The sequence below is a fragment of the Aspergillus eucalypticola genome (genome assembly GCF_003184535.1).
Source record: "Aspergillus eucalypticola CBS 122712 chromosome Unknown BO83scaffold_2, whole genome shotgun sequence".
Classification (NCBI taxonomy): Eukaryota; Fungi; Ascomycota; class Eurotiomycetes; order Eurotiales; family Aspergillaceae; genus Aspergillus; species Aspergillus eucalypticola.
The window spans coordinates 750,015-769,698 of record NW_020290276.1 but is presented as its reverse complement, the minus strand read 5'-3'; the positions used below and the strand labels follow the sequence as shown (position 1 = coordinate 769,698).

General features: G+C 50.0%; 5 protein-coding genes across 5 annotated transcripts; 2 read left to right on the top strand and 3 right to left on the bottom strand.

Annotated features, from left to right (window-relative positions):
- Positions 1-5,750: 5,750 nt before the first annotated feature.
- BO83DRAFT_82261 (uncharacterized protein) lies at positions 5,751-6,808 on the bottom strand. Its single transcript, XM_025537635.1, has 3 exons — positions 6,639-6,808; positions 6,402-6,568; positions 5,751-6,268 (listed from the first exon to the last, which is right to left on the bottom strand). Exons 1-3 carry the CDS (start codon positions 6,765-6,767, stop codon positions 6,091-6,093), a joined length of 474 nt encoding a protein of 157 aa, XP_025392726.1. The 5' UTR covers positions 6,768-6,808; the 3' UTR covers positions 5,751-6,090.
- Positions 6,809-8,598: 1,790 nt separating this feature from the next.
- BO83DRAFT_374554 (transcription factor domain-containing protein) lies at positions 8,599-11,837 on the top strand. The gene is made up of 4 exons (XM_025530227.1): positions 8,599-9,207; positions 9,279-9,376; positions 9,433-10,206; positions 10,263-11,837. Exons 1-4 carry the CDS (start codon positions 8,737-8,739, stop codon positions 11,368-11,370), a joined length of 2,451 nt encoding a protein of 816 aa, XP_025392725.1. The 5' UTR covers positions 8,599-8,736; the 3' UTR covers positions 11,371-11,837.
- BO83DRAFT_374553 (tubulin-binding prefolding complex subunit GIM3) lies at positions 11,832-12,953 on the bottom strand. Its single transcript, XM_025530226.1, has 4 exons — positions 12,647-12,953; positions 12,446-12,580; positions 12,215-12,282; positions 11,832-12,082 (listed from the first exon to the last, which is right to left on the bottom strand). Exons 1-4 carry the CDS (start codon positions 12,662-12,664, stop codon positions 11,890-11,892), a joined length of 414 nt encoding a protein of 137 aa, XP_025392724.1. The 5' UTR covers positions 12,665-12,953; the 3' UTR covers positions 11,832-11,889.
- Positions 12,954-13,285: 332 nt separating this feature from the next.
- Positions 13,286-15,191, top strand: BO83DRAFT_374551 (autophagy-related protein 27). Its single transcript, XM_025530225.1, has 3 exons — positions 13,286-13,990; positions 14,069-14,627; positions 14,709-15,191. Exons 1-3 carry the CDS (start codon positions 13,723-13,725, stop codon positions 14,902-14,904), a joined length of 1,023 nt encoding a protein of 340 aa, XP_025392723.1. The 5' UTR covers positions 13,286-13,722; the 3' UTR covers positions 14,905-15,191.
- Positions 15,192-15,892: 701 nt separating this feature from the next.
- On the bottom strand, positions 15,893-18,059 carry BO83DRAFT_82089 (uncharacterized protein). Its single transcript, XM_025537634.1, has 4 exons — positions 17,809-18,059; positions 17,524-17,706; positions 16,320-17,138; positions 15,893-16,227 (listed from the first exon to the last, which is right to left on the bottom strand). The coding sequence occupies exons 1-4, from the start codon at positions 17,869-17,871 to the stop codon at positions 16,084-16,086; spliced, it is 1,209 nt and encodes a 402-aa protein (XP_025392722.1). The 5' UTR covers positions 17,872-18,059; the 3' UTR covers positions 15,893-16,083.
- Between the last annotated feature and the right edge of the window lie 1,625 nt (positions 18,060-19,684).

Sequence of the window (19,684 nt, the reverse complement as noted above, 5' to 3'; positions counted from 1 at the left end):
TAGTTAGTTGACTGTTGGGATTTGAGAACTATCGTCATAGCCGAGGCGAAGCACGACACTACTTATCTACTATCCACTATCCTATACTATGGAATAGGTAAGAAGTAAAGGAGGAGGAGGAGGAGGAGGAGGAGGAGGAGGAGGGAATATGTAGACAGGTCGGATGCTGTGCGTAAGATATCATGATCATGCGTTGCTTGATTTATTTCATAGTTACAAAGTAGACTAGTATAGATTAAGGAGTGGGCTGGGTGCATGTTAGTGATACTTCTTTCATATTCATTTATATCCTTGCTCAGTAGTAATACCCTAGCAACTAAGTAATCTGCATCAACAAAAATGCCTCACATCTGACGGATAACTGTATATTACTGCATCAATTAGTCCAATTCAACATACGAGTCATTTAGTATCATCCTAATGTGATATATTGGAAGCACTGGCCCCCGGAGAAAGACTATCCCCAGGAATACTACTAAATACAAAGCCCTCGCAGACTAGCCTAGCGCATGTCCGACATAGATAGTACTAGCAGGTAGTAGGGCACGAGCATCGCTTAGATAGTGATACTAACTAACTTGCAATAGCCGACGATACTGCACAAGTATACTTGATATAACTATTCAATCAATTGGCCTAGATAAGAACTAATCTTCTCATCGAACCAATACTGCATGATTACATCAAATGCTGATTGAGTTCGCTTCCTTTCCTCGGAGTCGAGGAGTACTACGTAGGTAGAGTAAGTAATCATCGCTCAATCCCTCATAAGCATTGACCCGGCGATCTCGGAATCTTTGGTTTATGAATGTATTGAGCACTACTTAAACTACTAGTATCTACTTCCAGTGTGTTAATATGAATCTCGCAAGATGCTTACACTCGGTAGAAGAATATTGCATATTGCTATTGTTCGTAGTAGATACTATATCACATATTAAACCATACATAACTGCAGTATCCCACACATACATACATACAATTAACAACACCGTACTGCGTAACCGGCATCGCCTATCTAAGTACTACGTAGTACTACTCATCGACAGATCGATCGATCCAAAAAGGATATGACCTCACTCTTCCCATCCCAAGTGGAATCAATTACGACGACAGAGAAGATAAAATCAAATCAGCTAATACGACTGGCCCAAGCAACAATAACAACACCAAGAGGTCAATGCATCCATCCCCCACGTGGACTGGTCGTGATGCCCCCCCCCCTGCTCACGCGCATTCATCAATCATTGGACATTGAGCCGACCGAAGTGGTGCCGAGGGCCGGTGGACAAGCAGCATACAGATTACAGAGATGGGTGCGGGAAGAAAGAGGGGGGGTGGGAACGAAAAAGGATGAAATAGGAGGCACAGTGGCAAGAGGGTGTGTCTGTGAAAGAGAGACCCTTGTTGCTGTGTGGATTAGAAGGTTAGTCCCGGTGACCGGAACTCACCGAATTTGGCGTTTGCGATGGACGGGCTTGTATGGACGGATAGGTTTCCTGGGCTGACACCTCGGGAAGATACTTTCTTACTTGGCTCGCTACTAGATAGTAGTAGTAGTAGTAGTTTACGTAGCCGCCAGAGGAAAATGAGAATTAGATAGATAGAGAGGGAGGGAGGGAGGCGAGATTAGTATACTTTTGGTAGTAGTAGTAGATACCTATCCACTCCCTCATGACACCGCCCCTTCAGCATTAGTTAGCATTGGAAATACGAAATGATTATCTAGTAGAAGCGATGCAGGGTCGGTCTGGCCAGACAGCTAACTACTAAGACAGCTAACTACTAAGCTAGCCAAGACTTGCCGTGGGATGTAACAGGGAAACTGACTAGTAAATCAGCGCGTGCGCAAAAGAGGAATTGGGAAAGAGATGAGACTATCATCTATCCACCATATCTATCTCAAGAAAGATGGTTACAGGATGGGGTGCAGCGGCAGACTGTCACGGGATGGACCGTCCACATGGGGGATGGATAATAGAGGCCGGAGGGAGGGGAGGGGGGAGAGGGGGGGGAACCGGACCCTGGGAATTGATTGATTGTGCGCTGCTAGCAGAGCAAGAGAAAATTATCATTCACCCAATAATAATCATCCGGTCAGTTACCCGGTGGTTGTCTTCAAACCGGACCACATTAGCATTAGTCTAGTACTGTACGTATCTAGCCATACTCCAAAGGGATCCTTTCCCGCCCGGCTGTCGGAATCTGCGCCCATTTCTATGCGTTTGACTGGCTGCTAACTTTAGCTCACCGGAAAGTGCGACTGGCTGACATGACATCGCCCCCCCCCTCGGAGTCTCGGAGACGGATTGGGAAGAGAGATCACGACTATCGTAACCATCTCTCTCCGCCTTGTTCTTAATCATCTTGTTATAGGTCATAAGGAATCCCTATTAATTCCTCGTGTATACTGTGTGATCGATCCCATTGGCGTCGACTATCTACTTACCCCTCAGGTGGCTTGTCTTATCATGGGTGAATGATGATGATGGTGTTGATTTAATTTCCGGTCATCTCCAGGACCGTCAAGACGGGCTCTAGAGGTCTAACCGTATCGTCGCATCGTTAGAGATCTCGGTTAGAATATCCGGCCCGGCTACGTTACATGCTACCACCACCTCTCCGGCCTTACCAGACTTGCAGTCGCTAGTCATCCTTAGTCACGACCTCTTAATCTCCTTTTCATTCCCCCTGGTTGATGGTCGAGATGACGATATTTGCGGTGGATATTATTGAGAACTCTGCTTCGTGAAATGGGCATAACCAATGTGGTATCCAGCAATCGACATCGGAGCCTAGGCTCACCATCAGGCATCTGAGCACACCTGGCTGATACTGATGCGGGGACCCAAGCCCACGCATCATCTCGACACGAGCCTAGATGTCCAGCTAGAGCTGTCCAGGTTCCTGAGCCGAGCTTCCAGCCAACGGGCCGTCATGCAACCAACCCGCAGGCCTCAAAAACGAATCCTTCCGCGACAATAGACCTCGCGACATCTTACTCCGTACTATGCTTTGCTAATCCCATTAGTATGACCGGGCTGTGCGCCTGGCCCTCCACAAAGGGATAGGCCTGAGCGATTGATTGTAATGTTCGAGTCGATAGGCCCAGAAGCAGACCGAAATTATCAGAAACAATGATCAGAGTAATACTTTCTAACAAATCACGAAATGAAGCATGAGGGGCCGAAAAAGAGAAAGCAAGGCTTCTAGCCCACGGCACAAGACAGGGGGGAATGCGTAACCTGCACCGACGAGGAATGCGGATGTTGTCCGTCTGTGTGACCTGGCCCAGTAGATTGGCTGGGGATATCATTTCCGTAGCAGACAGGGCAACATTTTGTGTGTGTGCGCGTGCGTGTGTGTCCAGTAGAAAGAAATAGCAGCATGCAGCTGGATCCATGATGCGGCTAGAGCTCGTGCCCACCCCGCCCAACTTCTCTGGTTCTGCGCAGGCACACGACGGTCATAGTCGGCGCTCGGTCGACGGTCATCGCGACTCGGAGCTAGTCCTCGTGCTTCCTTGAAAATATGTAGGTACCAGGAAGATGCGTCAGTTACTGGGCTCACCGGAATCCGCGAGCCGAAAGGGAAAAAGTAGTAGAATGGTGCCTAACCAAACATCATCCTCGTCAGCTAGCCACTCGGAACACGATGCCTACAGTACGATCGATGGCTGGATTCAGACATCCCCGAGGGAGCGTCTGCTGATTATCAGTGCGACAAGCAATGGACCCTGTTTCCACTATTTTCCCTTCCGTTTAATTGTTGGATCGACATGACCGTCAGGAGCCCGAGCCTTGATGGATGCCGCGCACACAGACACAAGACACACCACTAGATACTGGGATAGGGATGCCAAGTTCGACTACTTGATGATAGTCTCTCGCCCGAGTCGACGGTTGAATGGCAACTGCTGAGGAGAAGGAACATATGCCCGCTTATTGGTCCAGAGATCTGACGGCTAAAGCTAGTCCACGGGCCAGGCTGACGGCGGTGGATGGCAAGTGATACGGTGACCACACAAGCCTCAAAAAGCCTCTCGAAGACAAATGAATTGCGTAGGAGAAGGCGCCAAGCGAAAATTCTGAAGAGCTAAAGAGGATAAGATTAACCGGCCAACAGTAAGGAAAAGGGAAAGAGGGGAATCCGGAGAGAGAAAAAAAGGAACGAAAAATTTCCCATTAGATCCCGCATACTAAACTACATTCAGCAGGAGCAAGAATATGGCAAAGGCCGAGGAATGGCAATCATAACCAAATTCTAGGCGAACCGATCTCTCTCTCGCTCGCTCTTTTTAATCCGTAGAGGAAAAGTAAATCAGAAAATAGGAAATAATAAATAATAAATAATAAATTATAAATAATCAATAAAAGTAAAAATGAAACACAAAAACGATGGGCCGGGGATTTTTCGCTCTGGCCACCACCCGGGCGGTTTTCTCCGTGTTTCGTCCGAAGCTGGCGTCACTCGTAGGACTCCAACTCCGCCACGGTGATCCAAAGTCATCGTCAGCCAGCAGCAACAACAGCAGCCAGCAGCAAAAAGCAGCTCACCGGCTCAATTGACAGAGACAGAGAACGATGCCCAGAGACAGAAAGAGGCACTAACATTGTTATTATTCCCCATCGCGTAATATGCAGGATTTGCGGTGGAACTTGACCACGGTTGCTGCCTCGTGCGTCCATGTGGCTCGGCCAATAGGCTCTGTCCGGAGGCGGGATTCCGAGTCGATCGTCAGAACGATGCTGAACTGCTCGTCTGGTACGGGATGGTTGTAGTAGACAGTAGTCTAGTAACCAATAAAAATGATGCTGCTGCTGCTGATGAATGAGTGAATGAATGTCTTGTCTCCCCTTGCACATTCTTCTACTCTCGGAGACATGTACGTATGCCCTGTAGAGTTATGTAGCACCCTGTTCATCCGAGTCAACCCGCGGGAGTCACTGACTAGTACCCTGTAGTACTACTAAGTAGGGTCCGGCAATCGTGGCGCGCGCAGGTTACTGTCCGACAGCCAACCATTCTGCTGGAGACTATCGAACTGTACGGCCCGAGGGCAAATGCGCCTCCGACGACGTTTCAGGAAACACATCCCCAAAATCACGCTCATCCCTCCCACGTACTCAGGGGGGGAAAAACCAGCAACACACGGACTCCATCAGCATCGGTGAGGAGAATTAAGAATAGTAAAAACGATCCGCTTCAATATCCAATCAAACCGTTGAGGAGCCCCATCGACCAGGTGGTAAAGGCGGCTTTGACTTTCCATGTCTCCGTCATCACTGTGACCTCCTGGGACACGCCAACCAACCCAAAATAGCAAGCTGATGGGTAGATGCGAAGAGGAGGGGGGAAGAAGGAAAGTGGAAAGCCACTCGGCTTTGACGACTCCCAGGGCTCCATCCATGGATGGAGAATGGGGAGGGGGGAAGGAGAGGACAGGCTTACTGTAGACAGCCTAGCTAACAGTTGGACTGCCAGGAGTTGCCGTAATGATCATCAGCGAACCACGGCGGTTCCAGGCTGAACTGGAAGAAGAGAGAGACGTACCAATCCAAGCCCGGCCAAGGCCAAATGCCAGTCCTGCCCAGAACAACCTGATCCATGTCAATTCCGCCTCATGGATTACAAACTAGAAAAAGACTAGTCAAGGGCCAAGGAACCTCCTCAGCTGCAGGTCAGAATTTAAGCACGGCGTTGCTCTCCGTACCGACGAATGTCAGAAGTCAGAACCATAGCTAAAATCCCCTTCCAACTACTCTCAACCGTTCTTCCGTCCCAGCCTCTGGGAAGCTCAGCCGTTCCGCCCTTTTCCTGAGTGGGACCTCGTGGCCCATGGATTCACCAAGAATAATTTTTCATTAATTCCTGGGCATTTCGAAGATGAAAAAGAAATAAAGAAATAATAGAAATACAAAAAGGTAGAATGAAACCAAATTCAGACGAGCAGACAGGTAATGAAAAAAACAATTGTGACGGACACGTTGTGGATAGCCGGTACCCAGGAAGACACTGCCACTGTCGATCTCGGGATACTCTCAACTAGCCAGAGGTCTGATCCTCTACTAAGAACAACCAGCTCAACAGTCAACAGCCTGTGGGCGGGTAAGCGCAACGAAAAAAAAAAGAGAGAAAGAAAGAAAGAGGCCCCCAAGCGATGGACAATGGGGGGAGGGAAAGAAAACGGCGAGCCCAACACGGGAGCTTGTTACCGGAAGGCTGTGGTGCAGCAAAGAGACACACGCGATGACGGGCCGTTGTAGCGCTGGTTGTTAGTACTAAGTAGTTAGTATCTATCTAGCAGTGGGTGCTAACTCGGTAATCCATAATAATAGTAATTCCATGAGGCGCAGGAAGCAATTTAGAAGTCGCAACGATCAAACAAAGAACCCACACACCGGGCTATTCCGTAGGGCCAGTGGTTTTTAATATATGAGAAACATTCGCATCGAGAGACAATAATTTTAGCAGATGGACCGTCGGAAATGGTCCCAGCATCGTCATCGTCATCCCGCTCGTGTTGCCCCTCCGAATTGACCCAATGTGGGATCAGGTTGAAATTCATCTGGCCATCAGGAAAAAGCAATTATCTCATCAATCAGCATTGAATAAGCAATGAGGGGGTGGAAGCAGACATAGAAAAGACCGTAGAAGTACGAAGAATGACAAGAATGACGACAAATAATATAGTATATTAATAAAATAGAGATAAACCCAGACAAAAAGAGTAGAAAGTAAAAAAGTAGAATAAAATAAAAATACATAAAAATCAAAAAGCCCACGCAGGAAAAGCAACCCGCCAGTCAATCAACGGGAACCGGGGCCAAGAAGAAGAAAAATCAAAAATCAAAAATAAAAAATAAATACCAAAAAGAAAAGAAGGCTGTCGGCAACAGATTCCTAAGGATAGACTTCTGCAGTAAGCTCATTTGCTAATCTCCGCACCCCCCTTCGATCCGATTTGCGTAGGCACCTGGTCTCGTTTCAGCCATGGCTTTTGGAATTATTGAATATTTTTGTCAACCGCCGAGCTGCTTAGCACTAAACTCTGTAACCGGGGTCAGCCGAGAGACTTTCGGAGCCGATTCCTGGGCATGGACAGGACCCTGGCGCAGGAGCTCTGGCACGCCATCCGAGGCCTGGTCGCATGCAAAAAGTGGGCAGCGGCGCTTGAGTCGAGCTTGTTCCCTTTCCCCCCCCCTGGTATTGTTGTAAGTAGTGTTCCCCCCTCCCCTCTCTTCTGCTGGCTTCTGCCACCAACGGAATGGACGGAAATTGTCTGGGATGGGTGAGAATGTTTGTAGCAATCAGATACTCTTGCAGAAGCAAGGTTCATGAGAAGACAGCCAGTCTGCTCCAGTAGTGTTGTAGGGGTCTTTGTTTCATAAACCAGATCTAAGTAGGTTACTAGTAGTTAGTAGTAGAAGAGGGCAAGTGATGCTCGGAAACGGGAAGCTGAACTAAACTGAAAACAATCGGATCGAATAAAATAAAACAGTAGTAATAATATTAAAAAATATTATTCCAATTAAAAAATAAATAAAATAAAATAAACAAAATTTAGGAAAATCCCAGAGGCTCCGAGGCGGCGATGAAGGATGGATGACTGACGACGTCTGCTCGTTCTTCTTCTTTAGTAGTTCATCCAAAGTATGATTGAGACTGACTGACGACTGGCTTATCATCCCTTCCATGACTGTCGTTGGCCGTCATTCTCATTCTCTTCCTCTGACACTATATTCAACCTTCGTGGTCCCCGGGCTGTCATTCCCTTCTCCTCTTTCCTTACTACTACAACAATAACAACAACCACTACTACAACCACTACTTACTATTCCTCCTTGCTATCCCTATTCTCTCCTTTGCCCAAAGAAAACAACAATTTGCCCGCGTATTCATCGATTTTGGACTTTACCTTGTCTGCCAACTTCCCAACCCTCCACCTCAGCTTCCGCCTAAAGTACTATCATCTATCATCATACATTCGCCTAACGCTGTGCCCTGACCTCTTGTCTGGTGCTTGGCTTCGTGCCCACGTTCCTTGCAGCTCGTCTACCTCGGTGTTTCTTTCATCTACTATCTTTCCTATTTGGCTGTTGTATGGCTTCAACAGCGCCCACAGGACGACTCATCTCCATCTGTCCGCTCCAACGACAAGAGAGCTACCGCTTCTAGATGACCCCACGGTAGCCCCATCGTCCCAACTTAACTTTCTGGTCTGGAGCATATTGAACCCTGTGGCTCTCTGGTTCGGGTGTAATTTTGGCGCGATCGAGACAGTTCATTGATTGATTGATTTCCATCCCCCTCCCATTTGCCATCTTTTGCCACTGCGGCCAGCTTCCCGATTCAATCCACACTTTCTCGGGCCTCTTTCTGGGTTGGCGCTCGGGATTTCTGCCGTCGATTCGGGGTCCAATAATTATTCCTACCTCTTTTCCCCTCCCCATCGTTGTTTGCTGTTGCAGCTATCATCATTCTGCACTAGTGTCGCATTTTGAGTTGCACACTATAGGAAGGACAGTTTCCCCATCGGCTTGTGCTTCTCACCTTTTTTTTTTTTTTTTTGCTCGCTTTGTATCATCCAGATCCCCCCCGCCTTCCGTGCTTCTTCCATCGGACGAGCGGGCAGCTTCGTCTGGTCCGCAATCGCTCCGGGCTTGCACAACCCCCCTCCTCCTTCTCCTCCCCCTCAAGTGTCCCCCCTTATGAGGTTGCATTGCGGGTGTCGACATGCAGACGCACTACTATCATTCCTCGAGTAGCCCGAACCAACCAGGAGGGTCATATGAACTTCCTCCGGTGCACGCGGTGACCTCGCCTCCAGCTCCATTTCAACCGCATGGGCCCGCACCTGCTCCTCTACTCTCCGCTCCGCCGAGTCGACCCGACAGCGGGTTGAGGATGGCCCATCTACTGCAACCGTTGGCACAACATATGCCCAATCCCCCACCTCCTCCCGTTACGAACGCTCCTACCTACGCTCGTTCATACGAGTCGAGTGGCTCTCCCGCTGAAGGCGCATCGATGCTCGCCGATGCGCCTCCCCTCAATGGTCCCGGATTGCTTCAACCGATGGGCGGAGGTGCTGCGGCTGGACCGCACCCCCATCATCAGTCACAGCAGCCTTTGCAGCAAAAGAGGGCCTATCGACAGCGAAGAAAGGACCCCAGTTGCGATGCCTGTCGGGAACGCAAAGTCAAGGTACGTTACGCCGCAGTGAAGGTGACCCTGGTGGTCGCCCTCGTGAACCCAGCATGGCTCATTCAATTTAGTGTGACGCTTCCGAGTCGTCCAGTTGCACAGAATGCACCAACCGTAAGGTGCGCTGCCAATTTACAAAGGAGACGAATCGACGCATGTCTTCAATCAAGTTCGTGCCGTGGCTGTTGTATTTGTGGGAATCTTGCCTTTCTAATTTGACTGCAGGCAAGTTCAAGACCTCGAAAAGCAGCTGCTGTCGACCAAGCAACAACTACAGCAACTTCGGTCGGGCATGTTACGATCGGACAATCTGATGGATCTGGATATTGATGGTGCGGGGCAGCCTCAGCTAAAGCTTCCGGACGCCGGGTGTCGTCCCCCGCGCCGGCCACAAGCGCCTGTGATGCAGGATCTGGCCGAGGCTCGCGCAAATCTGCGAAAATTCGGCAAAGGGATCCTGAGGGTGCCACCTCCATACCGTCAGCCGGGCCCCAAGTCCTTGATCACCGCTGATCCTCCACGCCTTCCCCCGAAGGAGCTGGCCAATCGCTTGCTGGGACAGTATTACGCTTGCATTCACTCCGTCCTGCCTGTAATCCATTGGCCGACTTTTGTCGCCCAGTTTGAGGAGGTCTACCAAGCAGGAACCCTCCTCGGCGTGCCCCGTGAATGGGCCGCGGTTCTATTTGGAGTCTTTGCATGTGGGCGTTTGCACACCCTGGACGCGAATCAGGAACAGGAAGGCAAAGAATTTGTGACCGTCAGTTGCGGGGTGATTGATGTATGGCAGGACAACTTCACCCTGGACCAGGCACGGGCGGCGCTGCTGGTCAGCATTTTCTTGTACGAGGTTAATTCGCAGTCAGCGAGTTGGGTCTGGATTGGGTCCGCCATCCGAGTCGCGCAGGAGATTGGCCTGCATTTGGAGTCGGGCCCTTGGTCCCCTCTGGAAGGCGAGATGCGGAAACGGTTATGGTGGGGGATGTACACCTGGGATAGGTATGAGCTGCCAGCGATGGTTCACTCATTCGATATCCGGCTAACAGTAATTGCAGGCTACTCGCTTTGGAGATGGGGAAACCAGTTCTCATCAACGATCAAGACTGCGACGTGGGCCTCCCGTGTCCCATCGACGAGCAATATCTTTCAGACGGGGGCGTGGTGCCGGAAAGCCCCCAAACGTCCCCATTACTGGCCACCATTCATGTGGTTCGATCGATCGGCCAGCTGTCCCGAACGTTGAAGAGTCCGACAATGAGTCTCGGAACCCTTGAAACTTTCGAACGACACTTTAGCACCTGCCTCGCAACCTTCCCTCCTCAATACCACCCTACAGCCGACCAGTATCTCGACCCCCGCACCCTCGCCCCGATTCTCTACCTCCAAAATGCTCGCTTGATCCTCCACCGCCATAATATCTCTCCTTTCTCTCCTCCTGAAACTCGAACATCATCATTGGACTATTGTGTTTCCACCGCCCAGGACACCGCTCGCTTACTTTCCCGCTGTATGCGACCACCATCCAGCCCTGGAAGTGGGTTTACGGCCACGAACGGTGACGATTGGAGGCCCCTGCTGGCGTCCTCCGCAGGAACCATGCTGTGTGTGCACCTCTGGCGCTGTGCACTTCTACTCCTCTTTCGCCAGGATTTCGCTTCTGCTCTCGTCTGTGTCCAGGCGTGTGCTGCTATTGGTGATTCGCGCGCCGTGAATATGGCCTGTGGACGCTATCTTGCGTTCTTCCTCAAAGTGGTTTTGGACCGGCTACGGCGCAACGAATTAGCAGTGCTCGAGCGTGACGAAGAGTTGATGGTTTATGTATCCGGCGACATGCAAGGAAGCGCCGAAGGTAACTGGGTCTGGCAGGGCAGTGAGACCGGCTCGCAGCTGGAAGTGATGTCGCCCAAAGTCAGCAGCCCGGTGGCATATTCCCATTCGGAGGCCAACGCAGGGCCAGAAGGGTGGGAGGGGTGGAAGTGGGTAGAGCAGACGGTGCAATACCTCCACGAGAGACAACAGCAGCAACAACAAGATCTTCAGCATCGTACCAAGCCCGCGGAATCGGCATATCTTGGGCCGGAATCAGCCACCGCGAGCTCTGATGCGACGACTCCGCAGTCGAGCTCGTCTCATTCGCGCATGACCATCGCGAGCATTATATGAGACCCGCTCGCGATAATGCCACACACAATGTGGCAGATATGAGCATCATAAAAACCAAGTCCTTCACTTTTGAATCCGGACGAAGCTTAACGTCCGGACTCGCTACGAAGGCGACTCACCGGCCGCGCCATGAGAGCGAGCACGCGAGGGTCCCGTTTCCCTCAGATCCGACAATACCCTTGTCCTACTCAAAACTTGTATTACTGTTCCGGCAATTGTGGGAGAACCCCACAGGCATGTGAGATGAGATCATGGATTACGAATTAGCTGCGATGTTTTACCGACGTAGATATAATGTTGGACTTTTTGTATACAGTACACGCGTGTATAGCCGAACCTAGACTTACACCTCTCTCCTTGTCCTTTCAGCCATTACATTTGATTTTTCAATAGCATAGTGCATATTGGACCAGCGTTTACAATTGGGGATGCTAATGCTAATGCTAATGCAATCATCATCACTCTGTCTCATTATTACACGAACAACAGTAGTAGATACTAAGCTAAGATCCTATATAATTAAGTCTCAAGGTTAATGCTCCGTCCAAACCGCGCATACAAGGCCACCTTCAGCTGCTGCAACTCCTCCCGCAGATCACTCAGTCCCTCCTCGAGCTTGCTCACATCGGCATCGACCTGCTCTGTTGCCGTTGACAGCAGAGACTGGGCCTCTTCAAGGGGAAGTTGGAAGAATGCATCTCCGATTTTGTATCTGCATTGCAATTAGCACATCCCCAATCCCCTCCAATTCCAAGCTCTAGCTCGCCTCGGCTCGCAAGAGATAAATAGATCGATGGGAGAGGGAGGGAGAAAAAAAAAAAGAAAGTAAGAAAGAAAAACTTACGGCACCAACTCATCCTCATCCGCCAGCTCCAATTCCGTGGAAATTTCTTCTAAATCTTCTTTATCTTTCTGGAGTGGGTGTCAGATTCAATCTTTCTTTCTTTCAATTTAAGTGTATAAGGGGGTTAGAATAGAATCATAATGCATATGCATATCCATATTCCCCTTTTATTATTTACTTGAGGAAATGCAAGGCAATTAAGAAATAAATGATTAGAAGGGATGAACATACCATCTTCAACTTCAACTGCTCCTCCAGCAGTGTCTCGCGCTGGTGCAGCCGACTAAAGCGATTGATCTTTTCTTGGTCCTCGCGGCGGACTTCGTTGTCCTCGCTGCCCGTGAGGGCTTCGTCTTCTTTGGTGAGCTGAATACATTATTAGCATGGCAAATCTGAATAGTAAAGAATAAGTAATTGGGGGTGTATATGTACCATGCGAGTTTGCATCATCTTGGCGGGGTTGTGGTGGGATGTTTGTTAGGATGGGGATGGAATGATATTTGATTGATTTAATTAATGTGATGATTGTGAGGGGAGCTGGCTTTGGGTGCCTGAGGTTTGTAAGGCTGCAAAGGTTTGGTGGGCTTGTTTTGGGGTTGGTCTGTGCGGGTTCATTGTTGGTGCCTGAGGATAAGGTGGTGGTGATGTGGTGGGTGGGTTTATGCATTGTACTATAATGGTTCAATAAGTGATGAGGGGAGGATATAGGATGTGATATGTGTATTTTGCTATGGTCTTGATGTTCTTTGCGGTGATTCTACTTTGCTATGTCTGTGTGAGGCTGGCAATAGACTTGATTCTACATTGGTTTCATATTGTCACTATGATAGCTGCTATATTGATTTGAAATCACTCCCGGATTCCATATCCGTACAACTAAAAACTACACTTATGCTATGTATTCCCTTTGCAGCAAGAATCGAGATACTTCCATCCCCATCGATTGAATATCGTCAACACCATCTGGTCGTGTGACATCATCCCCGTCAGGTGCCCTCCGCATTGCCGATCACGTTCAGCCGCTGCCACGAGAGATGACTCCAATCGCCGAGCCATCTCGATTGTTTGCCGTCATCTCCACGATCATCTTCGACGGTTCCAACTTTTCTGTGCCTTAACTAGTCAGGTGCAGACGTTGCATGTTCAATCGTTGGTGGTTCAGCGGTGATTGATCCGCTTCGCCTCGGAGAAACCAAGACTCCCGGCCACCGCATCGCCGACCTCCGCTTCGGGAACAGCTCCATCCATACCGTTGCGTCTCCATCTTCTTCATCTTCACTTGCATCTCCTTGGGGCACCTAGCTCCTCTGCACACAACTATAGACCAGAACTGGAAATCAGGGGCTCCAGAATTTAGCGATAGCTTCCCCGTTCATTGTTCTCTACTACTCATACCCCATCAACTGTCGAGCTGAGCTCCGGTCATCACCTATCTGTTTATCAGCTTCATCACCTCCCTCAACCAATCCAGTTCCTCCCCATCAGTAACACACAATCCAACCTTCACCATGCGAATACCAACCGGCCTCTCGACCCTCCTTTTCTCCTCCGCCCTTCTTCCCGGCCTAGCCTCCGCGTCCGGCGGCTTTGACTGCCACAACATCATCGTCGACAGCTACAAATATGACCTCAGCACTCTCGGCGGCGTACACACGCTCTACCACGTTGACGAGACAGAAGACTACGTCGTCAACACAACCTACGTGCTCAACATCTGCAACATCCTCAAGGGCGCTGCCCACCGCGGCCACCTGAAATGCCCGACCTCCAAGAACAGTACGCTTACCCCGTCCACCACCCTCCCCTGAAATCCGTTCCTAGCTCCCATGACTAACACAACCCTTAACAACACAGTCTGCGGCTTCCAATACAAAACCGCTCTCGATAGCCACAAAGAAGAAAGCACCGTCTTCCCCATCGTCGGCCTCGACCACCTCGGTCACGGCACCAAAGACGCTGAAATCACGCGCCTGAAGAAGCTCGATTCCGAACTGGAAGGTCTACTCGTCAAACTCGCCGGAGGCGAATACTTCGACGAAGAACAACAGAAGAAAAAGAACGCGGGCGCCGTGATCGAGTTCCAGTGCGATCCCGACCGGTCGGGATTAGAGGGACTACAGACGACCGAAGACACCGAGGAGGAGCGCCGTCGGCAGTGGCAGCTGAGTCAACGGGCGGACGAGACGAACGGCGACAACGAGAATAATGATAACGGCACTATCCCCGAGGGCGGACGCAGTTTGCAGTTCAAGAGCTTCGGGCCCGCAGATGATGATACCTACGTGCTGAAGCTGAACTGGAGGACGCGCTACGCGTGCGACAATTACAGGGATGAGCCGGGTGAGAAGAACCCCGATGGTGGTAGTGGTGATGGGTCGAGTCATTGGGGGTTCTTTACTTGGTTGATTATAATGTATGTTTTGCCCCCTCCCTCCCTCTTTTTCACAATTATCCCTGTGGAAACCAGGATCGAACTAACGAGATATCTAAATAGTCTCTTCCTCTGCATCGCAGCATACCTCATCTTTGGCTCCTGGCTCAACTACAACCGTTACGGCGCCCGCGGGTGGGATCTCCTCCCGCACGGCGACACGATCCGCGATATTCCTTATCTCTTCCAGGACTGGTTACGGCGGGTGGTTAACACGCTGCAAGGGACGGGATCTAGAGGGGGATATAGTGCTGTTTAGTAGGGTTAGAGATTGATTGATTGATTGATTGACTGATTGCCTATTTTGTTTCTTTGTGTGGGTTCTTATGTTGTTTGCTTGGGAATAGTTGGATGATGAGGTTGTTGCTGGTATTGAAGAGGATGATGATGATCACGAGGATGATTCTATTATATGGTGGGACAAAGAATATGACACGATAAGATAGTATGTATCAGGAATATCGCTATGAGAGGCATGATTTGGGGGAAATATATCAAGTGTAGGAATAATAAGAATATAGCGACTAGTACTAAAGGAAAGCAGGGGTGTAGTAAAACCTGGCAGCCTGGCAACTCTAAATCGGAGAAGTAAAGATAAGAGAGAGTAGTACTAGTTAAGTAAGAAGTTATCTCTGACTACTACTTATCATAATACCTGGCAGTACCTATAGGCGACTGAATCAGATCAAATTAAATATTCCAGCCTTAACATTCTCAACTAATTATCGATAAATGATAGTATCATTTATTGGGCTGTGAAAGTAGTAATAGGGATGATATGATGGCCTCAAAGAGTTTCTTCTATATCCAGTAAGGTCACCAATAAAAATACAAAATAATTACTTAGTTTCCAGGCAATAATTTTCTTAACTATGTCAAACAGCCATCTTCCTGACTGTATGATCTGTCCTATTGCACACACAGCAAGTATGTTGGGGTGAAACCAACGAAAGTCAGACCGCTATTTACTCTTCCACTATGTAACCGCGGCCCCGGTACCTACACCAACACCATCACCATCTACATCTACACTAGCATAAGAAGCACACCAGTATAGCGAATCAATCATATTCCACCATAATTAATTCAATCTCCCACCCTTCCTTTCTTTGCTTGCTCGCTGATTACATTCATGAAAAAGAATCATAAATAAATCCGATCAATCAATCAAAAATAAAAACCAACATGCACAGATCATCATCACATCAAATGGCGTCATCAAAGCTAAGAATTCATCATGCCTGAGCATTCGTCACCCAACATACCATTCCGAAGTTAAAAGAGTGGATTAACCCCTCTTTTCATATCATTCTTCCTCCTCTTCTCATTTAAATCCATCCGGTCCCCCGGTTCTTCGTCCGGTGGTCTCTCTTCTTCTTCTTCTTCCTCCTTCCCCGGTCCCGTAAGGACAACCTGTCATATCCTGACCTGACTCGACCTACACGCGCATGGCAAATTGCTTCAGATACAAGTAATCGGCCATGTTGGCGTCGACGGTCTGTCGGATGAGGTCTGCTGCCTCTGGGCCGTATTTCTTGCGCCATTCGGCGTCCCATTCTTCTTCTGTCTTGACGGCATGGGGCTGTTGGATGGTTGTTAGTGACTAACTACTACTTTCATAGCATATAGACAGCGGGGACAATTGAAGCTGTGTAGGATCTACTGATAACTTACATGCTCTCTAGCAACCAGGCCCTTCGACTCGATCGCATCGTTGTGAAAGCCGCGCCACTTCTCGAACTTTTCCCGAGCGACCTGGTGGTCTTCCTCGGTGTCCCAGCACAGCATGTCAGGGGTATACTCAATGCCCACGCTACGACAGAACGCCTCAATCATAGCCGCCGGCTTCTGCAACATGTCGTCGGCGTCGACGACACAGATTTCCGCTCCGGATTCGTACCCGTTAAGGCCGTTCGTCACCGGTCGGAGTTTGTTGTCGATGTCGTCGGCGTCACGCTCCTGCGTGGCAATGTGGGGGCCTACCAGACGCATGCTACGCAGGTAGTCGAAGGTGCGACGCAACTCGTCGTACCCAGCTTCGGAGGGATCATAGTTGTGGAAGCCAGTCACCTGGTCGAGGGGCGGGATGGTGCAGCGGAAGTAAGAGGGGACACTGTGGTGGGGATCGCGGATGAGAAAGGCAAAATGGAACTGGGAGAGGATCTCCGTGGGCATCACGGTAGGATTGCCAGGCTCGGCTGCCGTGTCATACGGGTACGGCTCCCGGGTGGTGGCCGGTTTCACCGGCGTGGAGTGGTCCAGCACAGCGTGGCCATTCAGCCCATTCTTGGTCCCGTTCTGGACTGGGCTTGTGCCATTCAGCTGCTGGGCGTGGTGGCCGTTGGTGCCAACGGCCGAAAGGGGAGCAGTCTCTCCATTAGACTCGGTGCCCACGCCACGCTTGATTCTGTTCAGAGATGGCGCGATGCTGGCGGGTTTGCCGTATGGCGGGAGGAGGTAGTGCATGATGTCCTTCATGAAAATGCGCTTGCCCTGCTGGTGGTAAGTATCTCGTAGCAACCCAGTAGAGTAAGAATCATGTAGGAAAGTAGAGTGTGAAGGCTCGATTGGGGCTGGTGAGATCCGACGCCATCTAGACGATGACAGTGAGGTGGCTACCTCATGCGATCAAGGGCTTGTAGGAGAGGGGCATTCAATTAGAGAAGAGGGACCTGCGTAGGCATGCAGATGCCGCAGGTCCCCAGCCCATCAAGGGGGGAGGGGGAGGGAAAAGATTGGCAACTGGCCTCTACGATGCAGGGCAAGGACCATCCAGCCGGGATTTTCACCTCGGCCGGGCGCATAATGACAGACAGGAAGGGATGAAAGAGTGTAGAACGCAGAAAGAAAGAAACGCGACCAAGAAGAAGGGTCGGACCTCAGAAGCTTCGCGCTCGATTCTAGCCAGGACGGTCTGGAACGTCGACTGGCTGAAGCCGCTCTCCAGACGAGCCTGTTCGTCGTCGGCGAATCTGGCCGACAGGCGTTCAGGTCCGTAGTAGAAGGCATCACCAAACGGCTCATGGATACACTGGATGGTATCCCGACGGGTCATGAAGACCTGTTGTAGGTGTCAGCAGGTTCTTATTTTCTTGTTTTGTGCTTCATTTTTTTTTATAATTCTTGATTTTTCGGCACTATGGAATGCGAGGATCACGCGTACTCGTTCAAAGGCCGTAGAGCAGGCGCGTGGATGGGTAGCCACGAAGATGGGTTTTTGAGACATCTTGATTTGATGTAATGATGAATGAGCAACCAGGGCTGGATAACTGGCTGGTTCACCAGAGGGAAAAGAGCAGAAATTGAACCGTTTCCGATTCAGATCCGAGTCGATATTTTAAAAGATCAACAGTGCACACTACTTTCTACCAGGGAATTTCACCGCCGGTGTAGAGGACTATTCTGGGAAACACTAAAGTCCCCGTCCAAAGAGAAGATGAAGCAGCTGTTGCTTTTTTGGTATTGTTGTTCCGATGCAATAATCTGCAAGAACAAATGCCCAGTCAGGCAGTCGTTGCAAATTCCCCGTAGATTTTGGGTGAGCAGAAGATACAAGCACAAGAAAACGAAAAACACCACGGCGAGTAGAAGAGCAGTCGGTGATGGAGGAGAGGGGCTTTTTATACTCTCGATCCGGAATAGGAATGTCGACCAGGCTGAAGGCAACGGAGGGGAATGAATGGAAACACGGGCTGCCCTCCTCCACGCGGGAAGGGGAAAAAAAAAGGCAGGTATCACGAATCAGAAGCGCAGCTCCAACAAGCAGACGGACGGTCGTTCGCTGCAAACTCCAGGACCAATGCAATGCCAGGCAAAACAAAACAGGGAAGGTTGACCCGTGGATGGACCGGATAAGCCAGTCAGTCAGTCCTACGAGCGTCGAGTTGTCCCAAGTAGTACGAGTGCGATATCCACACCACTACTGTCTACCAGACAACGGTGCTGGGCTAGTCGAGGGGTAAAACGTAATGGGAGCCCCTCTTGCTATCCACTGTTGATGCCTGGACTCTTTGGAATTAATGCCGCATAAGGGAATGAAGTTGAACGGTGCCTGGTAGTCTGCAGATGGTGCAAGATAGTTCATGTGCCAAGTGTTGCGATATCGCTGCTGAAAAGGGCATTGTTGGTGGCGGTGGATAAGACCTTTTATCAAATCCTTCAAGTCATAGTCATGACGTTGGAAGGGCAGTAAAGTAGTTTTGGCGGCCGGCAGAAAGACCCCGGAAAGGGCGAACAGATCCCTGCAACCACTGCGAATTACGATCTACAGCTTATTCCCCTTGGACTCAGATCTCTTCTCAGCCTGCATTTCATGGTCGGAACTGGGTCCGTAACCTTGGAGGGTGTCTCACATTCACGGAGGACGAGATCCCGGGCGATAGCAGAGGGGAAATAGTTTGGCTCATCCAGGCTTGAGCATCCCAGGGAGAGACTTAAGAGGGGGGTTCCCACTGCTTGACGTCACGCTCGGGCCTGGAATGACCTGATGAGGCCATACCGATGCGCTGATCGCGTGGAGGGGTTGTGAGGCGGGGGAATCATATTCACCACGGAAGAGAATTAATCGGGATAGATGTCTCCGAATCATCATCTATCAGGGGAGAAATAGGGGAGAAATCGAATTTGTTGGTTGCAGGGGAAGAGAAGGGAATGTTCACGATCTCGTGTCAGGAGAACAAGGGCTGTTTAACTCCCCGCCCTTCCCGGGGGTCCTGAGAAAGTATCAGCAGAAAAGTCCCCTCAAGCATTGAAGTTGTCATGGACCACCACTACTTTAGTACCACTACCACCACCACCAACAAGACCAGGAACTTTAATCCCGGCCAGATCAGAAGGATTGCATGCCAATCAAGCCCGGGCGACGCCAACGTGGGGGGTTCCTCTCTGTTGCTGGAGGCGATCCTAACACGCCAGGAGTGAATCTGGCGCCGTTAGCGCCGGACAGATTCCTGGAAATGTCAGGGCAAGACTCTAATGAGATGGCACGGGACATAGTCATCGTAGAAAAAGAGGTGGCGATAGTGGATACAACAAGAAGT

Bases quoted from the DNA above. Each gene is read 5' to 3' on its own strand.
- BO83DRAFT_82261 (XM_025537635.1), bottom strand. From the start codon at position 6,767: ATGTATTTTTATTTTATTCTACTTTTTTACTTTCTACTCTTTTTGTCT. The intron at 6,569-6,638 runs GTCTGCTTCCAC...CCTGATGGCCAG, and splicing joins ACTTCTACGGTCTTTTCTAT to ATGAATTTCAACCTGATCCC. The intron at 6,269-6,401 runs GTGTGTGGGTTC...ACTAACAACCAG, and splicing joins TGGCCCTACGGAATAGCCCG to CGCTACAACGGCCCGTCATC.
- BO83DRAFT_374554 (XM_025530227.1), top strand. From the start codon at position 8,737: ATGCAGACGCACTACTATCATTCCTCGAGTAGCCCGAACCAACCAGGA. The intron at 9,377-9,432 runs GTTCGTGCCGTG...ATTTGACTGCAG, and splicing joins CGACGCATGTCTTCAATCAA to GCAAGTTCAAGACCTCGAAA. The intron at 10,207-10,262 runs GTATGAGCTGCC...CAGTAATTGCAG, and splicing joins GGGATGTACACCTGGGATAG to GCTACTCGCTTTGGAGATGG.
- BO83DRAFT_374553 (XM_025530226.1), bottom strand. The intron at 12,283-12,445 runs GTATGTTCATCC...CACCCACTCCAG, and splicing joins AGCAGTTGAAGTTGAAGATG to AAAGATAAAGAAGATTTAGA. The intron at 12,083-12,214 runs GTAAGTTTTTCT...ATTGCAATGCAG, and splicing joins GATGAGGATGAGTTGGTGCC to ATACAAAATCGGAGATGCAT.
- BO83DRAFT_374551 (XM_025530225.1), top strand. From the start codon at position 13,723: ATGCGAATACCAACCGGCCTCTCGACCCTCCTTTTCTCCTCCGCCCTT. The intron at 13,991-14,068 runs GTACGCTTACCC...TTAACAACACAG, and splicing joins ATGCCCGACCTCCAAGAACA to TCTGCGGCTTCCAATACAAA. The intron at 14,628-14,708 runs GTATGTTTTGCC...ATATCTAAATAG, and splicing joins TTTACTTGGTTGATTATAAT to TCTCTTCCTCTGCATCGCAG.
- BO83DRAFT_82089 (XM_025537634.1), bottom strand. From the start codon at position 17,871: ATGTCTCAAAAACCCATCTTCGTGGCTACCCATCCACGCGCCTGCTCT. The intron at 17,707-17,808 runs GTACGCGTGATC...CACCTACAACAG, and splicing joins GCTCTACGGCCTTTGAACGA to GTCTTCATGACCCGTCGGGA. The intron at 16,228-16,319 runs GTAAGTTATCAG...ACCATCCAACAG, and splicing joins GCCTGGTTGCTAGAGAGCAT to CCCCATGCCGTCAAGACAGA.